The following is a 24215-nucleotide window of genomic DNA, read 5'->3' on the forward strand; positions in this document are numbered from 1 at the left end:
TGCTGTGTTTGTGATGCCAAATGGTCAAAGGATTTGTAATGATAATAAATCAGTGCTGATATAGTGTAAACAACAAAAGCTTGTACAAGGTATGCAACTCTCACTTCTTTTAACAGGTCATATTGGGTCACATTTTTGTTTAGTAGCTGATTGTGTCAGTATCAATAGACTATAAGAGATAACCTCAATTTGAGTTTTGGCTGTCACACTCTTATCTTTTTTAATCCAGTGAGAGCTGGATTTGAATGTGAAGCTCATACATTAGCAACTGTTCAATCATAAAGGGCCGTTTTCCTGCAGATTTCTACACAACCACAGGAGTCGCCCCCTGCTGGTCATTAGACACTGAGACGTGGAAGCTACAGCCATCTTTTACGTACAGTTTATGAACAGTGCTTGGAGTTTAGATCAATCTCAAATCCATAACAGTCCATCTGAAATGAATAACCCAAAGTTCATCACAGATCTACCAGGAATGACACAGACATGTGGCATTTGTCAGCTGTATTTATTCCATCCCATAGCGTGACATTTCAGTGACAGGAAGCAGATACAATAACAAAACTTTCTGCATTTAATTAATCAATATTAAATGTCAGCAGCATGAAATTGCAAAGATTGGTTACTAGACATGTTCGTGATCATTTTACAGTTAGTGAATTCTTAATTTACTAAATTAAACCCATTATTTTATTACATGTCAGAAAATGGCTTGTTATTTGAAGACTATAATACAGCTACTGCATGTACTGTACAACTTAAGTCCAGCTAATCACAGGAGAGCACACAGGCTTTTGTCATACACATGGACGGAGCCAAACTGCTTTCTGCCAATAAAGGATAAACATTATTTATACTGTGTCCAAGCTGGGTCAACTTTACTGTTATTCCTGAGCCCAAGTGGTACAGGAAGCCAAAAGAAGGACAAAGTGCCTTGGGGGCTTGTTTCTAAACAAACAGGACTACAGTGAGATGAAACTAAACACGGAGGCAGGATGGTGGTATGTCGAAAGCCCACTTTGTGCTCCAAGGTGGGAATTTTTTGTCAATTTATCTGAGCTGCACAGTACTTGTAGGAGGCTACATCAAATGTATGTCCCTTTTCTTTTCCTCTGCATGCAAAAATGAGTTGGAAACAGGAAAGTAGAAATCATCTGCAATCCTCCAGTTATGAGTGGATCTTATGTGTTCAAGTTATTCCCAGAGAGACGAGTTTTAACAGGGCAAAGCAGAAAGTAAAGACGAGTGGCTCATTTATTGCTGGCTGAGCATCAGTGGTTGAGTTTTGCTAGTTTTCCAGCCTTTCTAAGTCTAAAAGAGGAGAGGAAAACGAAGACAGGATGTTTGAAGATTTCAGACTAATTTCCACTTCACTCCCCGATATGTTTGTAACCGCACCTCCCACACAGACCCCACCCTCGCGACTCTTAGTTCTCCCCCAGTTTGAGCCGTGCAAACTCGTTGGCCATCTGGAGCGCCTCCTGCAGGCACTGTGTGTTCCTGCCCGTGGCCTGTGCAGACATGTCTTTGCCGCCTCCCTTGCCGTCCAGCAGGGGACACAGCTCCTGAACCCATTGGCTGGCCTTCAGGCCACGGTTAGCCACATCCTGCAGAGAAGAAAGGTGGAGGGTGGAAAGCGGAGGGTTAAATTCATGGAAAATGCTCAGAGCAAGGCTTCTAGCATATGTCACTGAACGATACCTGTGGGACTTGACACAAACAGGTGATCTTGCCAGCATCTGGGTCTACAGTGAAGAGCATCGCAGCTGTCTGAGGGGACTGCGACTTCAGCAGCTTCAGTGACTCATTCAGAGCCTGAGAGAGGAAGAAGGAAAGAGGGATGTAAAGAGGGGTAAAAGGAAGTGGGAAGAGAAGAATAAAAAACATCTCCTAATCAGCACTATTGATGTCTCAAGGTCACAACTAATGGGCCACAGAGCTGATTTAGTCCCGTGGCAATAACACAGTGAGATAAGCTAAGTGAGCCTGAGAAAATGTGCAGAGATAAAGTGAATTTTAATACTGTTTGCACTCCTAATTTATTTCTGTACAGGATGCTGATGAAGTCTCGGGGATTGGATTATAAATTTGCTCTCTCTTTATGCTCTGTATATCCAACAAGGACATGGTTCTTTTATGGAATAACACGTAAAGAGATTTATAAGAATTCTGCTACTGATTTTTAGACTTGCCTTCCCAAAAATATTCTGTCTTGACTCTCACCTTTGCTGAGGCTCCAGTCTCCATCTCCATGATGAGCAGCGGCTGGTTTGGGTTGCTTTCAATCACCTCCTTCGTCTTCTCCAGAACCCTCTTCTGGATGTCAGCCTTGTAGTTGCGGTCCAAGTCATCCATGGTCTTTTTCAGGCCCTTCAGGGTTTCCCTCATCTCATCCTTTTGCCACTGAGAGATTACAGCGGTGCCTATCGACTGCAGAGGAGACGGAAATGTTACCACAGCGCAATTTGCAATTTTTTCACAATTTTTTTTATTTGCCTCAGAACGTCTCTCTAAACCAAACATCCCATTTACCTCAGTCATGTCAGCAATCTCTTTCTGTATGTCCTTGTTTGGGCTTGTCTGCTGCTTCACCTTGTCTCCAAGGGCAGACAGAGACTGGCGCAGGGCATCGGCTTTCCTTTGAGCCTGATGGATATGCGACACAGCAGAGTGAGGCAGGGGCAAAGATAAAAAAGGGCAAAGAAACACGAGGAGGAAGAATGAGAAGAGAAGACGTCTGGTGGAAAAGATGAAAGACTAATTGTCTAAACATAGTAAACTTGTCCTGTGGGCCTGAAGAGAGAGGGGTGCTACATTCTTCTTTCTACTACAGTGTTCACCCCAACATTCATTCAAGTTTCATCACAGAAACCCAAAGGTCGCTTTGTCTGGGACAAATTTTCCTTTAATCAGTCGTGTTTGTAGTTACCAGTGTGAACATTTCACCATCAAGACACCCCCGCCCCTCTGTGGGGCTACCGTCTTTAAAATGTTGTCTAAACCCTTCTCTGTATGTGGGGGTGGAAGTGAGTACATGAGTGTAACGCTTTGAGCGAGTACATCAGTAAGTGTAAGCTGTGTGTGTGTGTCCTGACCTTCTGGGCCTCTGTTCCTGTCACTGCAACGATGCGGCGGATGCCCTTAGCGATGGCCTCCTCTGAGACGATGACGAACGGCGCGGCGTGACCCGAGTTCTGCAGATGGCTGTGGATAACAGAAAACAAAAACGTTACACAACTGCGGGAGGCAGATGAGAAGTAGGAGAGGGGCGAGCAGGAGCAAAGGATGAGGAGCAGAGGGAGAGGAAAACATTACCAAACAACAGCAGCAGGAATGAGAGGCTCTTTGAAGTGGCTGCAGATTAAAACAACATCAAAGACAGCATCAAGAAGCACACCAACAGTTTACTGAAACCTGAAGCAGCTTGAGGTGGAAGGATGTGCAATTAAAACCAAAAAAAGAAGATAGAATGGGCTTAATGCAAATGTCTTTTGCGGTGCTTAAAATCTGAACCGACCCTCGCAGCCTTTGCATCAAATGTAGCTCGGAATATTGGCTCCTGCAGCACAAAATGGCATAAAAAGCCAGGCTATAACACAACGTGTGAAAGAGCGGAGATGTCTGGGCATTCAGGTGAATTTTACAGCCAGGAGCAGACACTGTACGAGTCAGTGGAGCAAGTCTAATCAGTGGATTGAGCTTGACGAAATGTTCCAGGCCTCTGTCTGCACAGGGACACGCTCGTCTCACCATAAAGATGCACAAATCCAATTAACGCTTTCCACTTTACACACCGCCCCTGGGCTGGTCTGAAAACTATCGGCCCAATGCAAATGCGCGTATTTGGACTTTTGTACACTGATGTGTTCACGCTGCACACTTGATTCCACTCAGGGCGCACACACAGTAATGGCACGGCAAACACACTTGAATCAATGCAGCATATCAAATTAAGAAAAATGTTAGCATGCTTGGATTTTTCATCCTGCCACATGTTGTCGTTCTGCTCATTTTTCCCCCCGTGCATTTTCCCAAACATCACTAACATCTGTGAAATACACTGTTAAACAAATAGGCATTGTCACCATTCATTATCACAACATGATAATGAATGAAGCAGCTCTCCAAACTAAAGGAGTGAAGCTGAGAAAAACTGGTTTGAGGTTTTTAGGCAAACACTAACAGAAGGCCATTTTCTCTGTTTGAGAAACTGTTGAGAAACTGACAATTAGAGTCCATTATTCATGGGGAACGGCTGCAACTGATTTAAATCACAGACAAGAAACCCATCAATAACATAGTTAGCGATAGAACCTGAGATCCAGCACCAAACTGTACAATCTGAGGTTGAAGGGTCCAAGCCATAAACCGTATATTAAACACAGCTATACAGTGGGGCAAAAAAGTATTTAGTCAGCCACCGATTGTGCAAGTTCCCCCACTTAAAATGATGACAGAGGTCAGTAATTTGCACCAGAGGTACACTTCAACTGTGAGAGACAGAATGTGAAAAAAAAAAAAATCCATGAATCCACATGGTAGGATTTGTAAAGAATTTATTCGTAAATTAGGGTGGAAAATAAGTATTTGGTCACCTCAAACAAGGAAAATCTCTGGCTCTCACAGACCTGTAACGTCTCCTGTAAGAAGCTTTTCTGTCCCCCACTCGTTACCTGTATGAATGGCACCTGTTTGAACTCATCATCTGTATAAAAGACACCTGTCCACAGCCTCAAACAGTCAGACTCCAAACTCCGCCATGGCCAAGACCAAAGAGCTTTCGAAGGACACCAGGAAAAGTATTGTAGACCTGCACCAGACTGGGAAGAGTGAATCTACAATAGGCAAGCAGCTTGGTGTGAAAAAATCAACTGTGGGAGCAATCATCAGAAAATGGAAGACATACAAGACCACTGATAATCTCCCTCGATCTGGGGCTCCACGCAAGATCTCATCCCGTGGGGTCAAAATGATCATGAGAACGGTGAGCAAAGATCCCAGAACCACACGGGGGGACCTGGTGAATGACCTGCAGAGAGCTGGGACCAAAGTAACAAAGGTCACCATCAGTAACACACTACAACGGCAGGGAATCAAATCCCGCAGTGCCAGACGTGTTCCGCTGCTGAAGCCAGTGCATGTCCAGGCCCGTCTGAAGTTTGCCAGAGAGCACATGGATGATACAGCAGAGGATTGGGAGAATGTCATGTGGTCAGATGAAACCAAAGTAGAACTTTTTGGTATAAACTCAACTCGTCGTGTTTGGAGGAAGAAGAATACTGAGTTGCATCCCAAGAACACCATACCTACTGTGAAGCATGGGGGTGGAAACATCATGCTATGGGGCTGTTTTTCTGCCAAGGGGACAGGACGACTGATCCGTGTTAAGGACAGAATGAATGGGGCCATGTATCGTGAGATTTTGAGCCAAAACCTCCTTCCATCAGTGAGAACTTTGAAGATGAAACGAGGCTGGGTCTTCCAACATGACAATGATCCAAAACACACCGCCCGGGCAACAAAGGAGTGGCTCCGTAAGAAGCATTTGAAAGTCCTGGAGTGGCCTAGCCAGTCTCCAGACCTCAACCCCATAGAAAATCTGTGGCGGGAGTTGAAAGTCCGTGTTGCTCGGCGACAGCCCCAAAACATCACTGCTCTCGAGAAGATCTGCATGGAGGAATGGGCCAAAATACCAGCTACTGTGTGTGCAAACCTGGTAAAGACCTATAGTAAACGTTTGACCTCTGTTATTGCCAACAAAGGTTATGTTACAAAGTATTGAGTTGTATTTTTGTTATTGACCAAATACTTATTTTCCACCCTGATTTACGAATAAATTCTTTACAAATCCTACCATGTGGATTCATGGATTATTTTTTTCACATTCTGTCTCTCACAGTTGAAGTGTACCTCTGGTGCAAATTACTGACCTCTGTCATCATTTTAGGTGGGGGAACTTGCACAATCGGTGGCTGACTAAATACTTTTTTGCCCCACTGTAGCTATTACTCTATCTACCACTGGAGTTCACATTTTAAAGTCTAAACATTAGTGTGTTGGTCCCTACCATAGCAAGCTTAGCGAGCTTCTTTTTCTTTTTTCTTTTTTTTAAAGAATGGGGGACAACGCACAGATACAGATACCCTGCTAATAACAGGCATAAAAAATAATACTATAATTATAACTTGTTGGAAGACTGTACCACAAAAAACAGCCATATTATTTTTCATATAGATCCATTATCAGAAACGCAGTCTTCAGTTCAGCTCAGGCTGAAGCCTAGTAGGTACAGCTGTCTCTGCTGACACAGTTGCCCCTAAATGTAAGACTTAAAATCCAAATGGTTGAATAATAAAAGAAAAACAAAATAATACTGAAAAAAAATCTGATGAATTTAAACAATTGGCTCAAATTAAGCACTTTAATACATAAGTCTAAAGGGTGTTTGACATATCCACACCGCTAACTCGAAATTTCAAGTTACTTTTCTCGAAACGTATTAACTCGAAATTTTGAGAAAATAATTCAAAATTTCGAGAAAGAGTTACTTTTTTTTAGTGGTGGAAACGGGCTTCCTTAGACCCATCACATATAAAAACTTTTTGTTAAGAGGAAACCACGCTGAGTTGACCCAACAACGTTAACAGCCATGTGGTTGATTTGCATTCCCCGTCAAGTGTGAGCAGAAATGCACAAAGACTGAAAACAAGTGTCATACTCACGTTCCACCACAAAACTCGATGGAGGTGAGGGAGCCAGCAGCACTGTTGGGGTCGGCCAGCAGTTCTGGGACAGGAATGCCAACAGACACGACACGGACCGGGTCGGGGTATGTCTCATCGAATACAGCGCGCAGACCCTGAATCGCTTTGGCTTCTGCGAGGGTTGCTTCCATTGCGTACACAGGCTGGAAAGTTCAAATCCAATATTAATATTAAATAAAAGTCTGTGAGGATCAACATTTTTTTCTCTTCAAAAAAACTGGCTGGTGATTTCACTCCATCCACTGACCTTAGCATCTTTTATCATGGTACAAGCGATCTCCTCAGTCCGGTGGATCTCATCCGTGCTGAGAGCACCTTTAGCAGTGAAGTCAAAGCGCAGGCGATCGGGGGCAACCAGGGAGCCCCTCTGGTCTGCCTCCCCTAGCACCCCACGCAGGGCAAAGTTCAAGATGTGTGTGGCAGTGTGGTTGCTCATGATGGGTCTACGGCGAGCCTGGAAAGTGTGTGTGGATAGATAAAGCTCTACATAAAGCTCAACCTACCTAGAATCTCTTTTACTTAGCTGGCTTTTTTTTGTTTGTTTGTTTGTTTTTAAAAAATAGGGTCAATATCCCGGTTTCAATTCTCACCTCATCTACGTGTAAGGTGACACGGTCTCCAACTTTCAGTGTGCCATAGACTGTACCCACATGGAGAACGTAACCTCCTCGAACCTGCGTATTCTTCACCGAGAACTCCATGCGCTGCAAAAAGCAGAAGAGTACATTCAAACAAAAGTTTTCATAGGCAAAAAGAAAAACTGAAGGCAGTCTGATGGTTTGTGTGTCTATGAGATTAAATATTTTGGAGAACATGATGACTTAATAAGTTAAAAGCTCTTTATAGAAAGTTCCCACATTCTCAGCAAATATGAGAATTACGAGAAGAATACATAAAGACATACAAAAGAAATGAAGTGCTGGCACAGATGTTCTGCTAAAACTGATATGAATGTTTTCATGCCATTCAAGTTCTCAGTTATGGACGAGAGACAAGACCAATTTATTATCTTTTCTTTCTTCATTCTTCTGTAAGAACTATGATAATTCATTTCGCAGGCTTTTTCGCCAAGCAGATGGGCTGTTTGCTCACGGCCATGATTTCCAGCAGCTATCAGATCCAGAAGTGCTATTTGAACAAATGTGTTAGCTCTGAAGATAGACTGTGCAATTCTCATCCGCCCAGTTAAAAGTTGACAAAAGGTAAAGCTCGATTTCTCTGTACCTGCAATGTGTTCGGGAGGAAAAACAAACTCCAACTGTGACAATTACCCTAATGAAGGGAAACTATCAAAGCTCTTTTTTACAACGCAAACAGGATTAACAGAGCTCATTACAGAAGTGTAAAAAGCACATGAACCTAGGTGTTGTTTCCCTCAATTTATTTTTATTGCACTTACATCCTCTGTACTGTCATCCTCTCTGAGCATGTAGCCTTCATCAAACGTCTGTCCACCCTGCTCTGCGTAGAAGGACGTCTGGTCCAGCACCACGCCGCACTCCTGACCCGTGGTCACCTCATCGCAGAAGGCGCGGTCGTGACGGAGGGCAAGCACTGTAGCTGAGGTTTGCTGGAACTCTGGGTACAATAATAGGATACAGATCAGTTGACTTTAAAAGGTAAATGGACTTGTTATATAGTGCTTTTCTATGCATCACTTACGGTAGTTGCCGTTTTCATCTGAGGTATAATTGTATTTGGGAGAGTCATCTGTGGCGGGTATCTGCTTGTTTCTCAGCTCTTCGATGGCGTAGATGTCCAACATGATGTGGTCCTCATCTCCCGCACCCTTACCCTGGGACTTCAACTACACACACACACAAACACAGACTTATGCTCAGTCATAACCCCCAAAATACAGAAACATTTACAATTAAAATGTTACATAATTACAGAATGACTGATAGCAAAGACAATCACAATTTGCCTGGTATAATCATTCAATAAAGATTAGACATTTGTTAAATAATGACTGTGCAAGATTGTGCATAATTCATGCATTCAATCAGTTCCCAGAACTGTAGCAGATATGAGTTAAATTCCTGTACATTTACATCAATATCTAATAATTTTAAGCGTTCTACATTTATATCAGTGTGGAAGATGGAGTGACTTTGCGGGAATGCTACAGAGATGGCACAAAATCAGACCCAAGCAGCACTTTCAGAGTTCTCTTTCCTTTTCTTTACAAGATTATAAGCTCTCTCACTTTCTTACAGACAGGTTTCAAAGATGCATATGTTGATTTCTAGCCAACATAAATGTTAATCAACTCAGAAAAACAAAAGGAAACAGCAACAAGTGAGGGGACAGCCACAAGACAAATTTCAGGTAAACTGGCTCAGACTGCATCCATTGCTTAAGCACATAACAGTTAAATGAGCAATTGGATTTGTAAAACATGTAGTGCTTTAGTGCAGAATGGATGCAGCTCAGTAAGATGAGGGGAAAAGAATAAAGGGAGAAGAAATTACAGCCATGACGAAGCAAAATCTGGGGGAAAGAGAGGACAATGCAGTATAGTTGTAGAAACCCAGAAGTGTAGAAATCCCACTTATGAGATATTTTGCAAGTTTCTTTTTCTGTATATTTATTCAATTCAGTTTTATTTATTTAGCACCAATTCACAACAACAGTTGCCTCAAGGCACTTTATATTGCAATGTAATGAGATATTTTCTGGATAATGCAAGTTTCACATGTTAAAGACCACTGAGAACATTTGAAGTTTGCAATGTTCCTAAATTTGTTCTCCTTCTTCAAGACACACTTGAATAATAAATAAGTACTTATGTGATACTATTTCTTTAAAACGCTGAGAAAAACTGGTTTGAGGCTTCACATGTGTATCTAATAAACTGGTAACTCTATATAAGGTTAAGGAGATATTGTAGAGTGATTGTGTTCTGTGTCAAACTCCCCCAAGTGGGAATGAGGAGAACTGCAGTATTGGTATGAGACTCGTACAAAATCGATGAAATGTGTGGGATAGAAATCAGAGGTTGCAGTTTTACGGAAAGCAAATCAATCTTTTGGCTTAATCAAACAACAAGGGATTCACACCGGGCTGTAAAGTAAATGTAGGCTTATTTAAACAGCAGGTGCATGACTCCTGATTCTGACTTACAGTGCAGTACTGGAGAATGCTGACACAAAGCAAAACAGTGCACCCATAGGAGTGGCACAGTAGGGTAGTTAGCGAGACTCAGTAGAGTCAGGACGGTCAAGGCCATTTTCAAACAATCATCTGCTCACCTGTGCAGCCTTCTTCTCCTCCTCGAAGCCAGCCAGGTCAACCTCCATGCCTTTCTCCTCAGCAATAAGGGAGGTGAGGTCCAGAGGGAAACCGTATGTGTCATACAGCAACCATGCTGTGTCACCTGTGTGCATGGAGAGAGGGAGAAAAGATAGAAGTGTGAGTGTCTGAAACAACACTGCTTAAACACTTATGTCCTTGAGTCAGACAATTAAAAAAAAATATTGATGGACTGGAGGCATTGTTTGGATAAGTAAAAGCATGAAAAGAACAAATAAACTGCTTTGTAGCAGCTTATGTTTGCAGGGTGCAGTAATGATTTGGACACACTTTGTGACAATGAAGAAATATTAGTTTGCCTGAGGTATACAACTTTTGAAAAAATCCATTACAGTGTACACCAACAACCCTGGAGGGTTACGTTTATAAGCAAAGCTGAATGTGCATCAATTTTTATGTCGCTTGAATTTATAGTGTGAAACATCAACTGATGAATTTTTAGCTTTTCAAACTAATTCCTTCCCTTTAGTGAGTATTTTTGTACTGATCTGAGAAGCTCTGAGGCATTGAGAATGACAATCAGACAAAAAGATGAAGGGAGAGACTGAACCATAATGCCAACAAATTCTGATGGGATTAAAAGCGGGAAAACAAAGCAACTGAAGGAGGGAAGAAATGACAGAAAAATGAGCCAAGAAAAGAAGAAGTCATGTGGGTGGTGAAGACAGATGAAAGGTGAAGAAAGGATAAAATGACGAGGATAATTCAGGGAGGATGTAACAAAAACAGAGCAGTGAACTTCTCAAAAGAAAGTTACACACATTACACTAAACACCGCACTCTCACCTGGGATTGTCTTTGTGTCAGCCAGACTCATTATCTTCCTATCCAGGATACGGCGCCCTCTGCTGAGGGTTTTAAGGAACTGCGCCTCTTCCTCGTTAATAATATCCTTCACCATTTCTGGGTCTTTCTTCAACTCTGGGAATGCTTCACCCTGGAAAATGCAGTCAAAGTAGACAGATGGAGATGTAGACAGAGAGGGGGGAAGAAAGAAAGAAACGGAAAAGGAGGAGTAAAAAAAAAAAAAAAGAGACACATCATTTAGAGTTTATTAAGTGTTATATATTAACTAATACTAAACACCAAGATTTTTTGAAACAGTCATGTTTTTTCACAACACTGAAAAATACAAAATACACACCTCACAATTAAGAATATATAAAACAAAATCTCATGTGAAATCTAATATTAATAATAAGGATGCTTCCTGCAGTGAATTCTATTCACTGCTGTCATCCAGTAAATGCAATTAAGCATTAAAAGAAAAATGGAATTAAACTAGTTTTGGTAGAAAAGAACAAATGTTTTTTTGGCTTCTAAAGTAGGAAATGCTTTTTAAAAACGCAAGAGGAAAACTGTCTTCAACATTAACCCAGTCACACTACAAGATCAGAGAATAAAACAGCTAAAAATTAACGTAACCCTCATGACAATAACCCAAACAACAGCAAGTTGTGTGTCTGTAATGCCTACTTGGACTACAAAGGAAAGAAAATCTCACCAGGGAATCGACCACTACATCCACGAGAGAGGCAAAGAAGCCTCTCTGAGCGCCCAGCTTCTCATGAGAATATCTGACCGCACGGCGCAGGATCCTCCTTAACACGTAGCTAAATATGGTGGAAACAACAAAATATTTTAATGATGTGTAAAAAAGGCTCCACAAAACTTTTCATTTGCAGCAATCATATTACTTACTGTTAAGTCTGTTGAGTATTTAAACAATTAACAATGTCTTACCCTCTTCCTGTGTTGTCAGGCCGACCGCCATCTGATAAGGCGATGGTGATGGTGCGGGCGTGGTCAGCAAGCACACGGTAAGCCATGTCGATACCATCAGCGTCCTCAGCACCTACTTTTCCTGTGTAAGGTCGAGCACCCGTACCCTGAAATAGATCATATTCTTAATGTTAGATATGTGGGCCCCAAACGTCTTCCTCTAATGTAAATAAACACGTTGATAAATGCTGCTGTTAAGGCAACTTTGTGTGGATTCATACTACCAGATTAATTTATAGGAATAAGTTTTGATATTTTGATTCAGTAGCTATTACTATTTACTGGATCTTGCCCAATCTAATCATAATTTCTCTTTCATTGAACTGTCAAGTAAAGGATAGATCGTCTCTCTCTTTCGCACAAATCCTTGACACTTCTGTACCTTCTGAATGGCTTCAAAGTACGGTATGAAAAGGTCAGTGTCATAGTTGGACATCTTGTTCTGCAGTACAGACACAAGGCGCTCCAGACCCATCCCTGTGTCAATGCTCTTCTTAGGCAGCGGCTTCAGCTCCGTCTCGGACTCTCTGGAAACAACAGTTAAAAAACACAGATTCACTGATCAGTAAAAAGATTTAAGACCTCTTGGCAGTGCTGTTTTGTTATAGAGGTGCACACATGTTATTCTTAAAACATACATGTATATGTAATTTATATGCAACTATTGATCTTCTTATTTACCATTGTAGTTTGCAGTTTATAAAAAAATAAAAAAAGACTACTGCTACCCTGTATTTAATTTACGCTCTTCCATAAAAATAGGCCCACTGGTGAGAATTACTTTTATAAGAGAAAATAAATAAATTTTAAAAAATCCGCGACAGTAAATTTCTTGGAATGCGTAAACAAAAGATTTAGTTTTAAGTGGTGTGGAAAGTGGGAGTGTGCATCTGATTTACTAGCTTGAACATTCTGTCCAAAACAGATAGAGGTGTGTCCAAATTCCAGCCCGTGTTCCTTGTATAGATTCATGTAAGGGTGTGCTGCTGCCACAAAGGTTCATTTTAGTTTATTTTTGTCACCTGCTGAACAAGTAACAAGGCTCAGGTGAATCTGAAACCCATTTAAGCACACGGCTGCTGTTGTGTTGATAATTACTGTCAGTGATAACTTTTCACTGTTGTTTGGTTCAAATATGGTGGGAAATTAGAGGTGGGGGAAAAAATCGATACAGCGTAGTATCGCGATATTTTGTTTGCTAATAATGTATCGATACAGGGACAGCAGATATCGATATTTTGTTCCAAAAACTTCCAGTCCACCAGATGGTACGGTTGAGCTTTTTCTCTAGTGAGGTCAGCAGAGGTTAGGTCAGCACATGGGAAAATAGATCAAACAAAGATGGAGGAAGAAAAAGAGATCAGGAAAGCGCCATCTGCGTTTAAATCAAATGTCTGGACGTACTTTGGATTTTTTAACAAGGATGGAACAAATGAGATGGATATGACACACGGGATTTGCAAGGTGTGTCGTATGAAAATAAAGTACTCTGGGAATACTACGAACATGAGGGCCCATCTTACACGGCACCATCCAAAAATAGCATTAACCGCGGACGGGAAAGCTAGCTCTGAATCAGCTCCACTGAAAAATCAACCAACGCTGGACACTCTTAGCTTAGCAAAGCTATCTCCCAATTCAGAGCGAGCTAAGAAAATAACACAATCTATCACGTACTTCATCTGCAAAGACCTGCGTCCTTACAACATTGTGGAAAACGAGGGCTTTTCTTACATGATCAAGACGCTGGAACCCAGGTATGTGATACCATCACGACGTTTTTTCGCGGACACAGCCGTACCCAATCTCTACATAGATGTGAAGCGTAAAGTTGAGGAAAGTTTGAGCACAGCAGAAAGGGTTGCATTAACTTGCGACGCATGGACCTCGCGGGCTGTGGATTCATATGTGACTATAACAGCGCATTATCTCACAGCGGACTGGCATCTGCTGTCTTACGTTCTCCAAACTCGAACATTACATGAAATTACTGGAGCGAACATTGCAAATCTCCTGCAAAATGCAGCACAGGAATGGGGGATTGCCGACAAAAATCTGGTGGTTGTCACCGACAATGCTTCTAATATGACAATTGCCACTCAGCTAGCGGGATACCTGCATGTGAAGTGTTTCGCCCATACGCTCAATCTGGCATCACAACGAGCCTTAAACCTGCCTGCAGTAGCCAGGGTCTTGGGAAGAGTGCGGCGCATAACTGGGTTTTTCAATAGAAGCACAGTGGCAAACCACGCTCTGGAGCAAAAACAGAAAATGTTACAGCTCCCGACTCACAAGCTCAAGACCGACGTCTGCACGAGATGGAACAGTGCTTATGACATGCTCCAGCGTTTCCTTGAACAACAACCTGCGATTTGTGCAGCGCTGCTGTCTCCCGAAGTCAGAAAGAGTAGCACAGATATCTTTACTCTAAACGAGACGGATATTGGGAACACTGAAGAAATTGTCCGGGCCTTGAAGTCAATGCAAGTCGCGACTACTGTGATGTCTGAGGAAAAGAATCCTACTCTGTCTCTCGTAGCACCGCTGCTAGCACAGCTGTTGCACGACACCCAAGACAACATTGGTGACACAGCGCTGGTCAGAAACATCAAGCAAAGTATCAGTCAAGATCTTAAGAAGAGATATGCCAGCACAGTCGAGAGGAACACCCTCTACACAGCATCAGCTCTCGACCCACGCTTTAAAACCCTGCCGTTCCTGTCACTGGAGGAAAGACAGGAAACCTATGCCAGAGTGGTTGCTGAGGCTATAACCCTTCAGGTAAGCAAACATTCTGGTGTTATAATTTAAATAACTTACTTACAATATTAGTAGATCGGTGATATTTTTGTCATATTGGTAATATTCTATTTAACAATTAAATACATTAATTATAATTTGCTAACATATTACTGCATACTAAAAGATATGAAATATTTATTTTCTTCCTACAGGAAGTTTTCTACAGGAAGAAAAGAGGTAGCAGCCCATCTGTGAGCCAGAAGCCCATGAACATCATGAGAAACCTGACGAGACTGAACAAAATCTCAGACCCCCTCTCATACCAGCCAAGATGAGGAAGTCTTGTGGGTTAACAGACTTGCTTGGTCAGACTTATGGTGATGTTGGAGCCCCACCAAAATCATTATCTGCCACAGCTGAGGAGGAGGTGAAAAGATACCAGGAGGTCACGTCACTGGCACTCACAGAAGACCCACTAAGCTGGTGGAAATCCCATGAGGAAGTCTATCCTTTCCTGGCCACACTGGCAAAAAGATACCTTTGTATCCCAGGTACTAGTGTCTCGGCTGAAAGAGTCTTCTCAACCGCTGGAGACATCGTCACAGCAAAACGGAGCACTCTGACTTCAGAGCATGTTGATCAGCTCCTTTTTCTGAGCAAGAATGCTGACATTGCTTCACTGTCCAAATGTGTTTAACTTTAGGGCAGCAACAAACAGGACAGTTTACTTATTTTAATTTAAGAAATGTTTTATTTTATTTAAATTTAAAACTTTTTTATTTAATGTAAAATTATATTTTGTTTTAAGCTATAATTGTACCGGATAGTTACGTTCAGTTAAGTTGGTTACTAGACTGTTATACAAACCGTTCACTTTGTCAGCTGTGATGGCTGCACTTACAGCCACACAGTGGTAATATCACCATGTTAGTGTAGAGGCTTATAAGTAATATTGCATTCACATTTCTTTCTTTAAATATAGGAATTTATTTACAGAACAATAAATAACTGGTTTTGGTTTAGAATTCATTCACATATCCACATAACACTGCATTCTAAAATAAGTGCGCACATTTTAGTTTACACTGTTATGTATGATTAATCTTTTGTTTTCTGAGTTACCTTAGTTGCAGCTGTTCCAGTCCCTTGATTAAGGAGCCAAGAGGTGGAAAAGGGGCGGAGCGAGCTTTAAAGGAAGGCTACAAATTGGTTCACGCCATAACTCGGGACCATGGGGGGGAATTGGAGTTCATTATGTTTGGTTTAGTTAGGTTTTGTGTGTTTTACCCCTTTTCCTGTTTTTGTGGGCTGATCAGCCACTATTTAAGTTTCCCCTTTGTCTCGTTAAGTTAGGTCAGTTTGTTTGAGTTACCAGTTGTGTTGTCAACTTTGAGTAGAGTTTTGTTAGTTTGACCTCTTTTATGGGCCCAAGATTTTGATTCTTTTTGCATGAGTTAACCAATTATGTTTTTTGGGTTAAATAAAAAATCATTTTTTGGACTTTAACCTGTGCCTAAGTTTCCTTCACTGCTCGGTCCATCACATCAGCAATAAAACTGACTGACATGAGAGAAAGACTGAGTGTGAGACTTTATTATTAGATAAAATGAATATTGATAACGTTTACCTTTATGGACAAAATCTGCAGTAGAAAAAATATGTGATAAATCACAAAATATCGTATTGCAATACCCAGAATATTGCAAATATATATATATATTAAAAAAAAAAAAAAAAAAAAAAAAAAATCGCAATAATATCGTATCGTGAGTTAAGTATTGTGATAATATCGTATCGTGGGGTGTATGGTGATTCCCACCTCTATGGGAAATACTACAAAACATCAGAATGAAAATGCCTACATACCACATGTACATGTGAATACAGTCTTTCCCTGTTTGTTCAGAACATGGAAATATATTAAGTTAATATAAGGTGCACCGAGCTTTTACAGGTCCCTGTATTCCAGCAGTTCCTCCAGTGCATTTCATTCTGCTTATACCTGTTATCAGTATTTCTAAATACCCCCCCCCCAAAAATGAGCTTTTATACACAGCAGAAGACATAAACGCATAACAAACATTACATTGTTGCAACAGGATCTAATTTCACTACTGGATCGATGTTGAGTGCAAGTTCAAAAGGCTGGGTGCTTAAGTTTTGTGAACACAGACTAGAAAAAGAACTTAACAACATATCATTTTTTTCTTTAGCTCACACCAAACGAGCACAACTATGGATGTGAAAGCAAACCCGAGCCCTGCTGGAACTGAGGACAAAGCAACACTATGGATTAGTGTAGCCCAGCAGCCTTGACAGGACTAATCCTGGAAGTCATTTTCAAAACACCACAAGGTGTAAACGAATGCAATGAACCAAGAAGATTTTACACTGCCTCATAAGGCATGAGAATAAATTACTCTTTTAACACAGCATGTGATGGTGTGTGAAAAAAAATGTGTGAATTTAATGCAAAAGCATTATTCCTTCAATAAATTATTTTGCTTCATGGATGCAATCATCGATTCATAAAGTCCTCTTAGTAAGATCATTTTTCACTGTGTGTGTGTGTGAGTGTGTTACCTGTTGAACTGGATAAACACCAGGTTCCAGATCTCCAACACATCGGGATCATCCATGTTCACCAAGTGAGAGGCGTCTCGCCCTCCAATGCGGTCGTAGTGGATCTCACTGCAAGGGCCACAGGGGCCGGTATCTCCCATCTCCCAGAAGTTATCCTTCATACTGCCCGGCAGGATGCGAGCCTCATCCACGCTAAACCAAACAAAGAAACAGAGAGAGGCAGAAGTTGAATCAACTCCCTTAAGATGAGAAAGACTTTCATCATTAATTTAACATTCACATTAGGGCTGGGCCATATTATACCGTTCACGGTAATACCGGTATAATGTTAGGCAACGATAGAAAAATGAAATATCGCGATAGAATGGGAGTAAAACGCGCATGCGCAGTGCCTTTGTTTTCATACGCACATGGCCGATTGTTGAGTGAAACAGATGAACCAGAATTGGTTTGTAAAAATGGTGAAACTTCCGTGATGTGGAACTGATTTGGTGTTTGTCCGTCAGATACACGACAAAGCACATTTTTTTGCAGAACATGCAAGCGGCCGTCGTTATTGTCGTATTTGTCGGACTAAGATGCTCTTAAATCTGGGAGTAATCTGGGTCCTAAACTCCGTATGTTCAGGTCAAACAACACTGCAGCATCACTGAGAGTTAAAAACTGTCTCAATTCTTTCATCTTTAATAAAACGATCAGCATTGCTGCTTTACCAGGTGTAACTATAAAGTTTAACTTCCAGGCATCCATGAAAACAAAAGTTATTACATTTAACGGAGTTAGAAGTTAGCAGGAAGCTAGCGGAAGTTAGCTCGCTAGTTTTGCTAGTTACCTAAGCATGATATAGCATGTTCTGACTGAGAGATTTCTGAAAAAAATCAAACGTACAGCTCTGCTATCACTTCCAACATAAATGAAGACAGGAAACTAAACAGCAGTGACGTTTGTAGGGTTACTGAAGTTGGGCTAGCTGGTATATAATGATGTGCTACGTGATCGCTAGCGACACAGCTATATTAGCATAACATAAACAGTGTTCGTCCTCCAGCTTCACTAACACTTTTCCACTTATAAAAGTTAACGTTAAGGTTCTTCATGGTTAGAGACAAATGCAATCGCATGGCAGGATGCTGTAAACGGACCAAACTTCAGTCAGGAGAACAACTGAGATAATCCATCCACAATACGAGGTTAGTCATTAATATACTGCAACATGGGAATAGAGCAGCTGCCAGAGAATTCAACATTAATGAATCAATGGTACAGAAGTGGAGGAAGCAAGAAGAATGAGTTTAATCAAGTTTGATTTATCTGACTGCTTTGTTTCGCTTAATGTGCCTTATAATCCTGTGCACCTTATGGTCCGAAAAATACGTACTGCACACTGCAGTTTAATGTTGCAAAGCACCTCTTTTTAACTTCAGTGGATATTATACATGGTTATGCTCAGGATATGTCAGCCCATTTCTACTGGAAATGCCTTTTGGTTAAACTTTCAGCAAGGAATTTGCATTTGCACTGTTACATTTTTATAAAGCTTTAATGTACATAAAAACCAGCTTCTTGTTTAAGTGAAAATAAATGGAAGGTTGTCTTTTTGCGCTAGTAATGTTGTGGAGTTGTATTTTGTCTCGCATCAATTATATCGTCGGTTATATCGTTATCGCAAATTTTCAAATATATATCGTGATAAATATTTTTGGCCATATCGCCCTGCTCTAATTCACATCATGCAAAAATGTTTTTCCTACAGACAAAATTCTGTCCTCTGATGAGGTTTTGGAATTTGACCAAAGGGAGATCACCAGGATTGTAATGCATACTTTTGAACTACTGTTTTGTTTTTTTATTTTAAGGTGTAGTATTAGGGCTGTGCGATATGACTAAAATCTCATATCTCGATATAAGACATCTATCATCCCGATAACGATATAAAATCACAAAAATTTAACATTTTCTGTGAATCTCGGGCAGCTCGACTTGCGTGAAGTGTTTCCAGCTGGGTGTATGTATGCATGTATGTATTAGGGGTGCAACAATACTCGTATCGATATTGAACCGTTCGATACAGTGCTTTCGGTTCGGTACGCATATGTATCGAACAATACAACATTTTTAATTTATTTTATCAACTTTTCTTCTGACGATGCTGTCTGTGTTGAGCGCTCAGTGGATCTGCGCTCGACAGTGCAGCCTAGGCGGAGTAGTCGAGCGCAGATTCACTGAGCGCAGGGAAAACTAGCGAGACAGAAGTTAAGCTCTCCTTGCAACATGGCAAATTGAACCTCTCCCACCCTCATTCAGATCTGGCGTTTGGAACTATTTTGGTTTTCATGTGACGCATGACCCTGAAGGTAAGCGGACAAGAGTAAAACAGTATGTTGGATGTGCCACGCAATGCTCAATTACATTGGTGGGAACTAGTGTGTTAGCGCAGTTTGCTCTTTAACATGTTGACGCTGTCCAGCCCCATGCACGGGGAGATCCGCGGTAGCTCGTTAACGGAGATTTGCCATGTTATGGCGTTAACATCATTTCAATGAGATTAACGCTGACAGCACTAGTGGGAACACAATGAATATGACTGCACATTTACGCCGACATCATCCTAGTGCAAAGACAAGTGGAAGCAGACAAAAACAACAAGCACGCATGCTACAAACTTTACCCGAGTCATTTAGACAGCCGTTAGCACATGATTCTCCTTATGGGGACCTGATATGTTTAATATGCTGCTGAGAATATAGCCCAGAAGAAGCGTATAGTATAGCTTTTATTTTGGAAAGAGCCATTTCTCTGTAATAAACTCTCTTTTCCAAAGATGAGCGATTTCTCGATCAGATAGATTAATTTTTTTATTACTTTGTTGTTTCAGCAACATTCAATTTAAAAACTGTACTTTTGAGTTAAAATATATATTTATAATTTTAATAAATGACAAATTAAAAAAGCATGAACATTTTTTTTGTATCAAAAAAGTATCAAACCGAACCGTGAATTTTGTGTATCGTTGCACCCCTAGTATGTGTGTGTGTGTGTGTATATATATATATATCAGATTATAGCTCATTTTGATTGTACAGAAATGTCGCTGCCTCTTTCTTGCCATTAAAAAGATTGGAAGTGCCTTAAACCTGCAAACTCGTTTCACTTTTTGTATCACAAGCTTTATCTATTTTTACATACAGTCAATGCTCCCAAGGCTCACTCACCCCAAGTCCATCCAGATCTGTTTGCACTCCAGGTCAGGCTCCAGGCCTGCATCCTCATTACCTCCAAAGTAGGTGACATACAGGCGCTCTAAAGCAATACCAAACTCCTGAGTCAGCAGCTCCAAGGCCATCTTACAGGCTAATTCCTGGAGAGCAAAAATGATGCAATAACAATTTAGAGCTGTTTAGGCAATGTCTTATCCATTAATAATGATAATGAATATGTCATTGTAATATAACAAGCAACATTGACAAAAAGGAGAGAACAGCCAGATTCTCACATAGATCAACTTTAACCACTTCAACCGAAAATATAAAAAGAATTAGATGAGCCCCAGGCTCATATGTTCAAGCATTTTTGTATTAGAATTATCTCCTTTTCTCTACTTACCTAAGATAATGACACTATGTATGTTTTTACTAGTGGACAATCCCCTCACTCTTATTTTGAAAGTGCCTTTTTCCTGTGCCTTTACAATGAGCTCACCAATGCTACAGAGCTGAACAGCTACTGCTAGCTGCTGTCCAAGGCAAAGAAGTTGGTAGAGTCACTTGAGAGGGAGCAGATTATATTGCCTAGTTATACATTTATCACAAAGTACTTGGCAAACAAAATGTTTGCAGAGGAGAAATTTATAAATGGTGAAAGGTCCTACAGCAATATGTGTGTGTGTGTACTCGAGCACTGTTCAACAAACAGGATTTAAATCTGTGGGACTAAAAATACAAGTAACAAAAAAGTGAAACTGATGTGAAGGATGAGAAAATGTAATACCTTAAAGTAGTCCCCAAAGGACCAGGAGCCCAGCATCTCAAAGAAGGTGTGGTGGTAGACATCTTTACCCACATCGTCCAGATCATTGTGTTTGCCTCCTGCACGAATACACTTCTGGGTGTTGGCAGCACGACGCAGCCTGGCCATGGGATGTGATGGATCAATAGTGTTGAGGAAGATGGGCTTGAACTAAAGAAAATGAGGTGCAAAAAAAAGAAAAATCTTGAGAAAAAAAAAAGTTTGTTTTTTTTTCAAGAAAGTTTGCTAGATCTGATTTCCGAGCTTATTCTAAAAGTTGTGAATCAGTGGGAACATAAAGAAGAGCCATGGTGTAGGAAGCAGTGTTGGGAAAGACATTGTGTGTACCTGGTTCATGCCGGCATTGGCAAAAAGCAGCGTGGGGTCATCCAGGGGGATGGTAGATGAAGAGTGAACGTACGGGTGCTCATAGCGACAGAAAAAGTCAATGAACTTCTGGCGAATTTGAGCTGCATTCAAGGAGGAGTGCATTCTGAAGAAGCTCTGTGAACAAAATTACACACAGAGAAAAGAAACACTTTAGCTATCAAGCACATTTAGAATCAGAATCAGAATCAGAATGGGGTTTATTGCCAAATGTTGAGCAGGTTTACAACATTAGGAAATTGCTGCGGTGCTTCAGTGCAAACATGCTGTCATAAATAGCACTTAAATAGACATGGAAAAAAATAAAAGTAGGGATAAGAATTAAAAGTGCTACGTGGAAAGATATGTGCATGAGATATACATGAGATATATACATGAGAATAAGAATTAAGAGTGCTACGTTGAAAGATATATACATGAGTGCAGGTGGTGATCAGTGCCAAACATAGAATGATGCAGTGACACAGCGTAGGGTCATGTGTTAGTGGCGGGTACAGTCATATGGTTATTGTTCATGTGTCCAACAGCAGAGGGGAAGAAACTGTTCTTATGGCGAGAGGTTCTGGTGCGAATGGACCGGAGCCTCCTGCCTGAGGGGAGCAGGTCAAACAGACTGTATCCAGGGTGAGAAGGGTCAGCTGAGATCCGAGCTGCACGCCGCAGTGTCCTGGAGGTGTACAGGTCCTGCAAAGATGGGAGTCTGCAGCCAATCACCTTCTCAGCAGAGCGCACAACACGCTGCAGTCTCTGTTTGTCCCTGATAGTGGCTCCAGCGTACCACACGGTGATGGAGGAGGTGAGGATGGACTTAAAGAGGTCTTGTATGCAGCCAGTGATTTTTTTAAGTTAATTCTTGGGCCAATTAAATTTTTCCAGGTCACAGAAAGACGAATAATTTAACTCACAGAAACTGGTCCCATTTAGAGAGGTGGATGATTATTTGGTCTGAGTAACAGCAACTTTACTACCGAGTTATTAGAACACAATTAAGGCCTGCTCTTCCCTTTCAGGCAGTAGTCCCCTTAAGGGTACACTCTCAGTGCTCGTGCCCAAATACTAATTTAGCAAGTACAGAAGAGGTGTGTGTGTGTGTGTGTGTGTGTGTGTGTGTGTGTGTGTGTGTGTGTGTGTGTGTCACATCTTGGGTAAAGCTTTTTAAACAGCTGTTTAAAACACTGGCTTACCATCAATTAACAGCATCAGCAATTTCCCATGGGTTTCTCTTCCTGTCATGACTGCGCAACTAGCGAGAGCTCTGGCAAGGCTGGTGCATAAGGGGTTGTACAAACCACCTTGTTGTTTTCACCGTAAGAAGCAACAATTTTCTTTCATATTTTATATGCAAGTGCTGTACTTTGTTGGAAGCTGTTGGAGTAGCTCCTTTTTATGTACTAAAATGTCATTCAAGGCAATCCCATTTAATTAAAAAAAAAAAAGAATTATACATTTGTCAGTGCTTTTAAAGGCCGGTTAAAGAACTGTCCAGTGTTGGTCCGAAAATACATTTTTTTGTCCATAAAGTATCAAAACATTATGAAATTGTTTATCGGTCATTATAGTAATTGTGCATGTTTTGATTTTACCACTCCACACCAAAAGCTTAAAGTTAAGTCTGTTTGTAGGGTGTGGATGTTAACCTAGCTGCAGCTAATTGGCCTGACGCTCTTCTCATAAACAACAGCAGCTCAGGAATCCAGTGAGACAGGTGAGGCACACAATGCTGCGATCTTAAATATGAAGTCAGATGCAATTTTAGATAAGAATGGAAACAAAAGCAACTTACAATTGATTTGTAAGCACTTTGTGGATTTTTGGAGTACACATATTTCATTAAAATGTGATACCATATATAATTAAAAGGCAGCAGAGCTCAATTCCCAATGGTGAAAACTGACTGCCAAAGCAAACCTCGGCTGGTGTTTTCAGCTTTCTGGGTAACAAATAGCCCATGTCCCCGTCCTGACAACAAAGCATTTAGCGGGCAGACAGAGAAAGAAGAGACGTGGGAAGTATTAGCCCAGTGGTTTTGAGAAATAAATAATGGTCCATTTTCAAGACAAAATAAGGACATTTATAATCATAGAACAGGTAGACGGAGACCAGGTTGATGATAAATATTGGACCCATCTTTCAGGTTAGTAACAGGAACAGCCCTGTTCTCTGTCTCCATGGCACAAAATCAGTGAACTTAATCTCGCAAGCCTAACATAAACTTCCAGACCACACAAATTTGTGACAGTCATGTGATACAACATATTTCCTCTTAAAGTTCTACCAAAAACCGACAGTCTTCAATATAAGCTAGTCAGCTGACTATAATTGTTATTGTAGGCAGAGGCACTAGCTTGATCTGACGTTAGCAGGCTAATGTGTTAGCTAGTTAACTCAAGCTACCTCCCTGCGCTCATCCTGAGATAGACAGTTCGGCACACTGCTCTAATTGAAAGGCTATTCTGCTGAACAGTACAATAAAGATAACTTATTTAAACACATGAAAATACTCACAGAAGCCGCTATTCCCGCAGAATGAATCAGGTACTTCTCCTTCACTCCACGCTGCTCAAACTGAAGGAAAGCACAAGCAGCGGGCACGCCTACGACAGCCTCCAACTGGTCCGGCTACACAGAAAAGTCAAG

At 41.1% G+C, this 24215-nt stretch overlaps 1 protein-coding gene across 1 annotated transcript; it reads right to left on the reverse strand.

Moving 5' to 3' along the window:
* Positions 1 to 489: 489 nt before the first annotated feature.
* On the reverse strand, positions 490 to 24197 carry aars1 (alanyl-tRNA synthetase 1). The gene is made up of 20 exons (XM_080874718.1): positions 24084 to 24197; positions 21540 to 21695; positions 21174 to 21362; positions 20399 to 20544; positions 17187 to 17378; positions 12244 to 12388; positions 11823 to 11968; positions 11584 to 11692; positions 10866 to 11016; positions 10019 to 10143; positions 8427 to 8571; positions 8164 to 8342; positions 7355 to 7468; positions 7012 to 7218; positions 6723 to 6907; positions 3096 to 3204; positions 2533 to 2646; positions 2224 to 2430; positions 1702 to 1815; positions 490 to 1607 (listed from the first exon to the last, which is right to left on the reverse strand). Exons 2-20 carry the CDS (start codon positions 21681 to 21683, stop codon positions 1428 to 1430), a joined length of 2901 nt encoding a protein of 966 aa, XP_080730844.1. The 5' UTR covers positions 21684 to 21695; positions 24084 to 24197; the 3' UTR covers positions 490 to 1427.
* Between the last annotated feature and the right edge of the window lie 18 nt (positions 24198 to 24215).

The sequence above is a fragment of the Rhamphochromis sp. 'chilingali' genome (assembly GCF_963969265.1).
Source record: "Rhamphochromis sp. 'chilingali' genome assembly, chromosome: 2".
Classification (NCBI taxonomy): Eukaryota; Metazoa; Chordata; class Actinopteri; order Cichliformes; family Cichlidae; genus Rhamphochromis; species Rhamphochromis sp. 'chilingali'.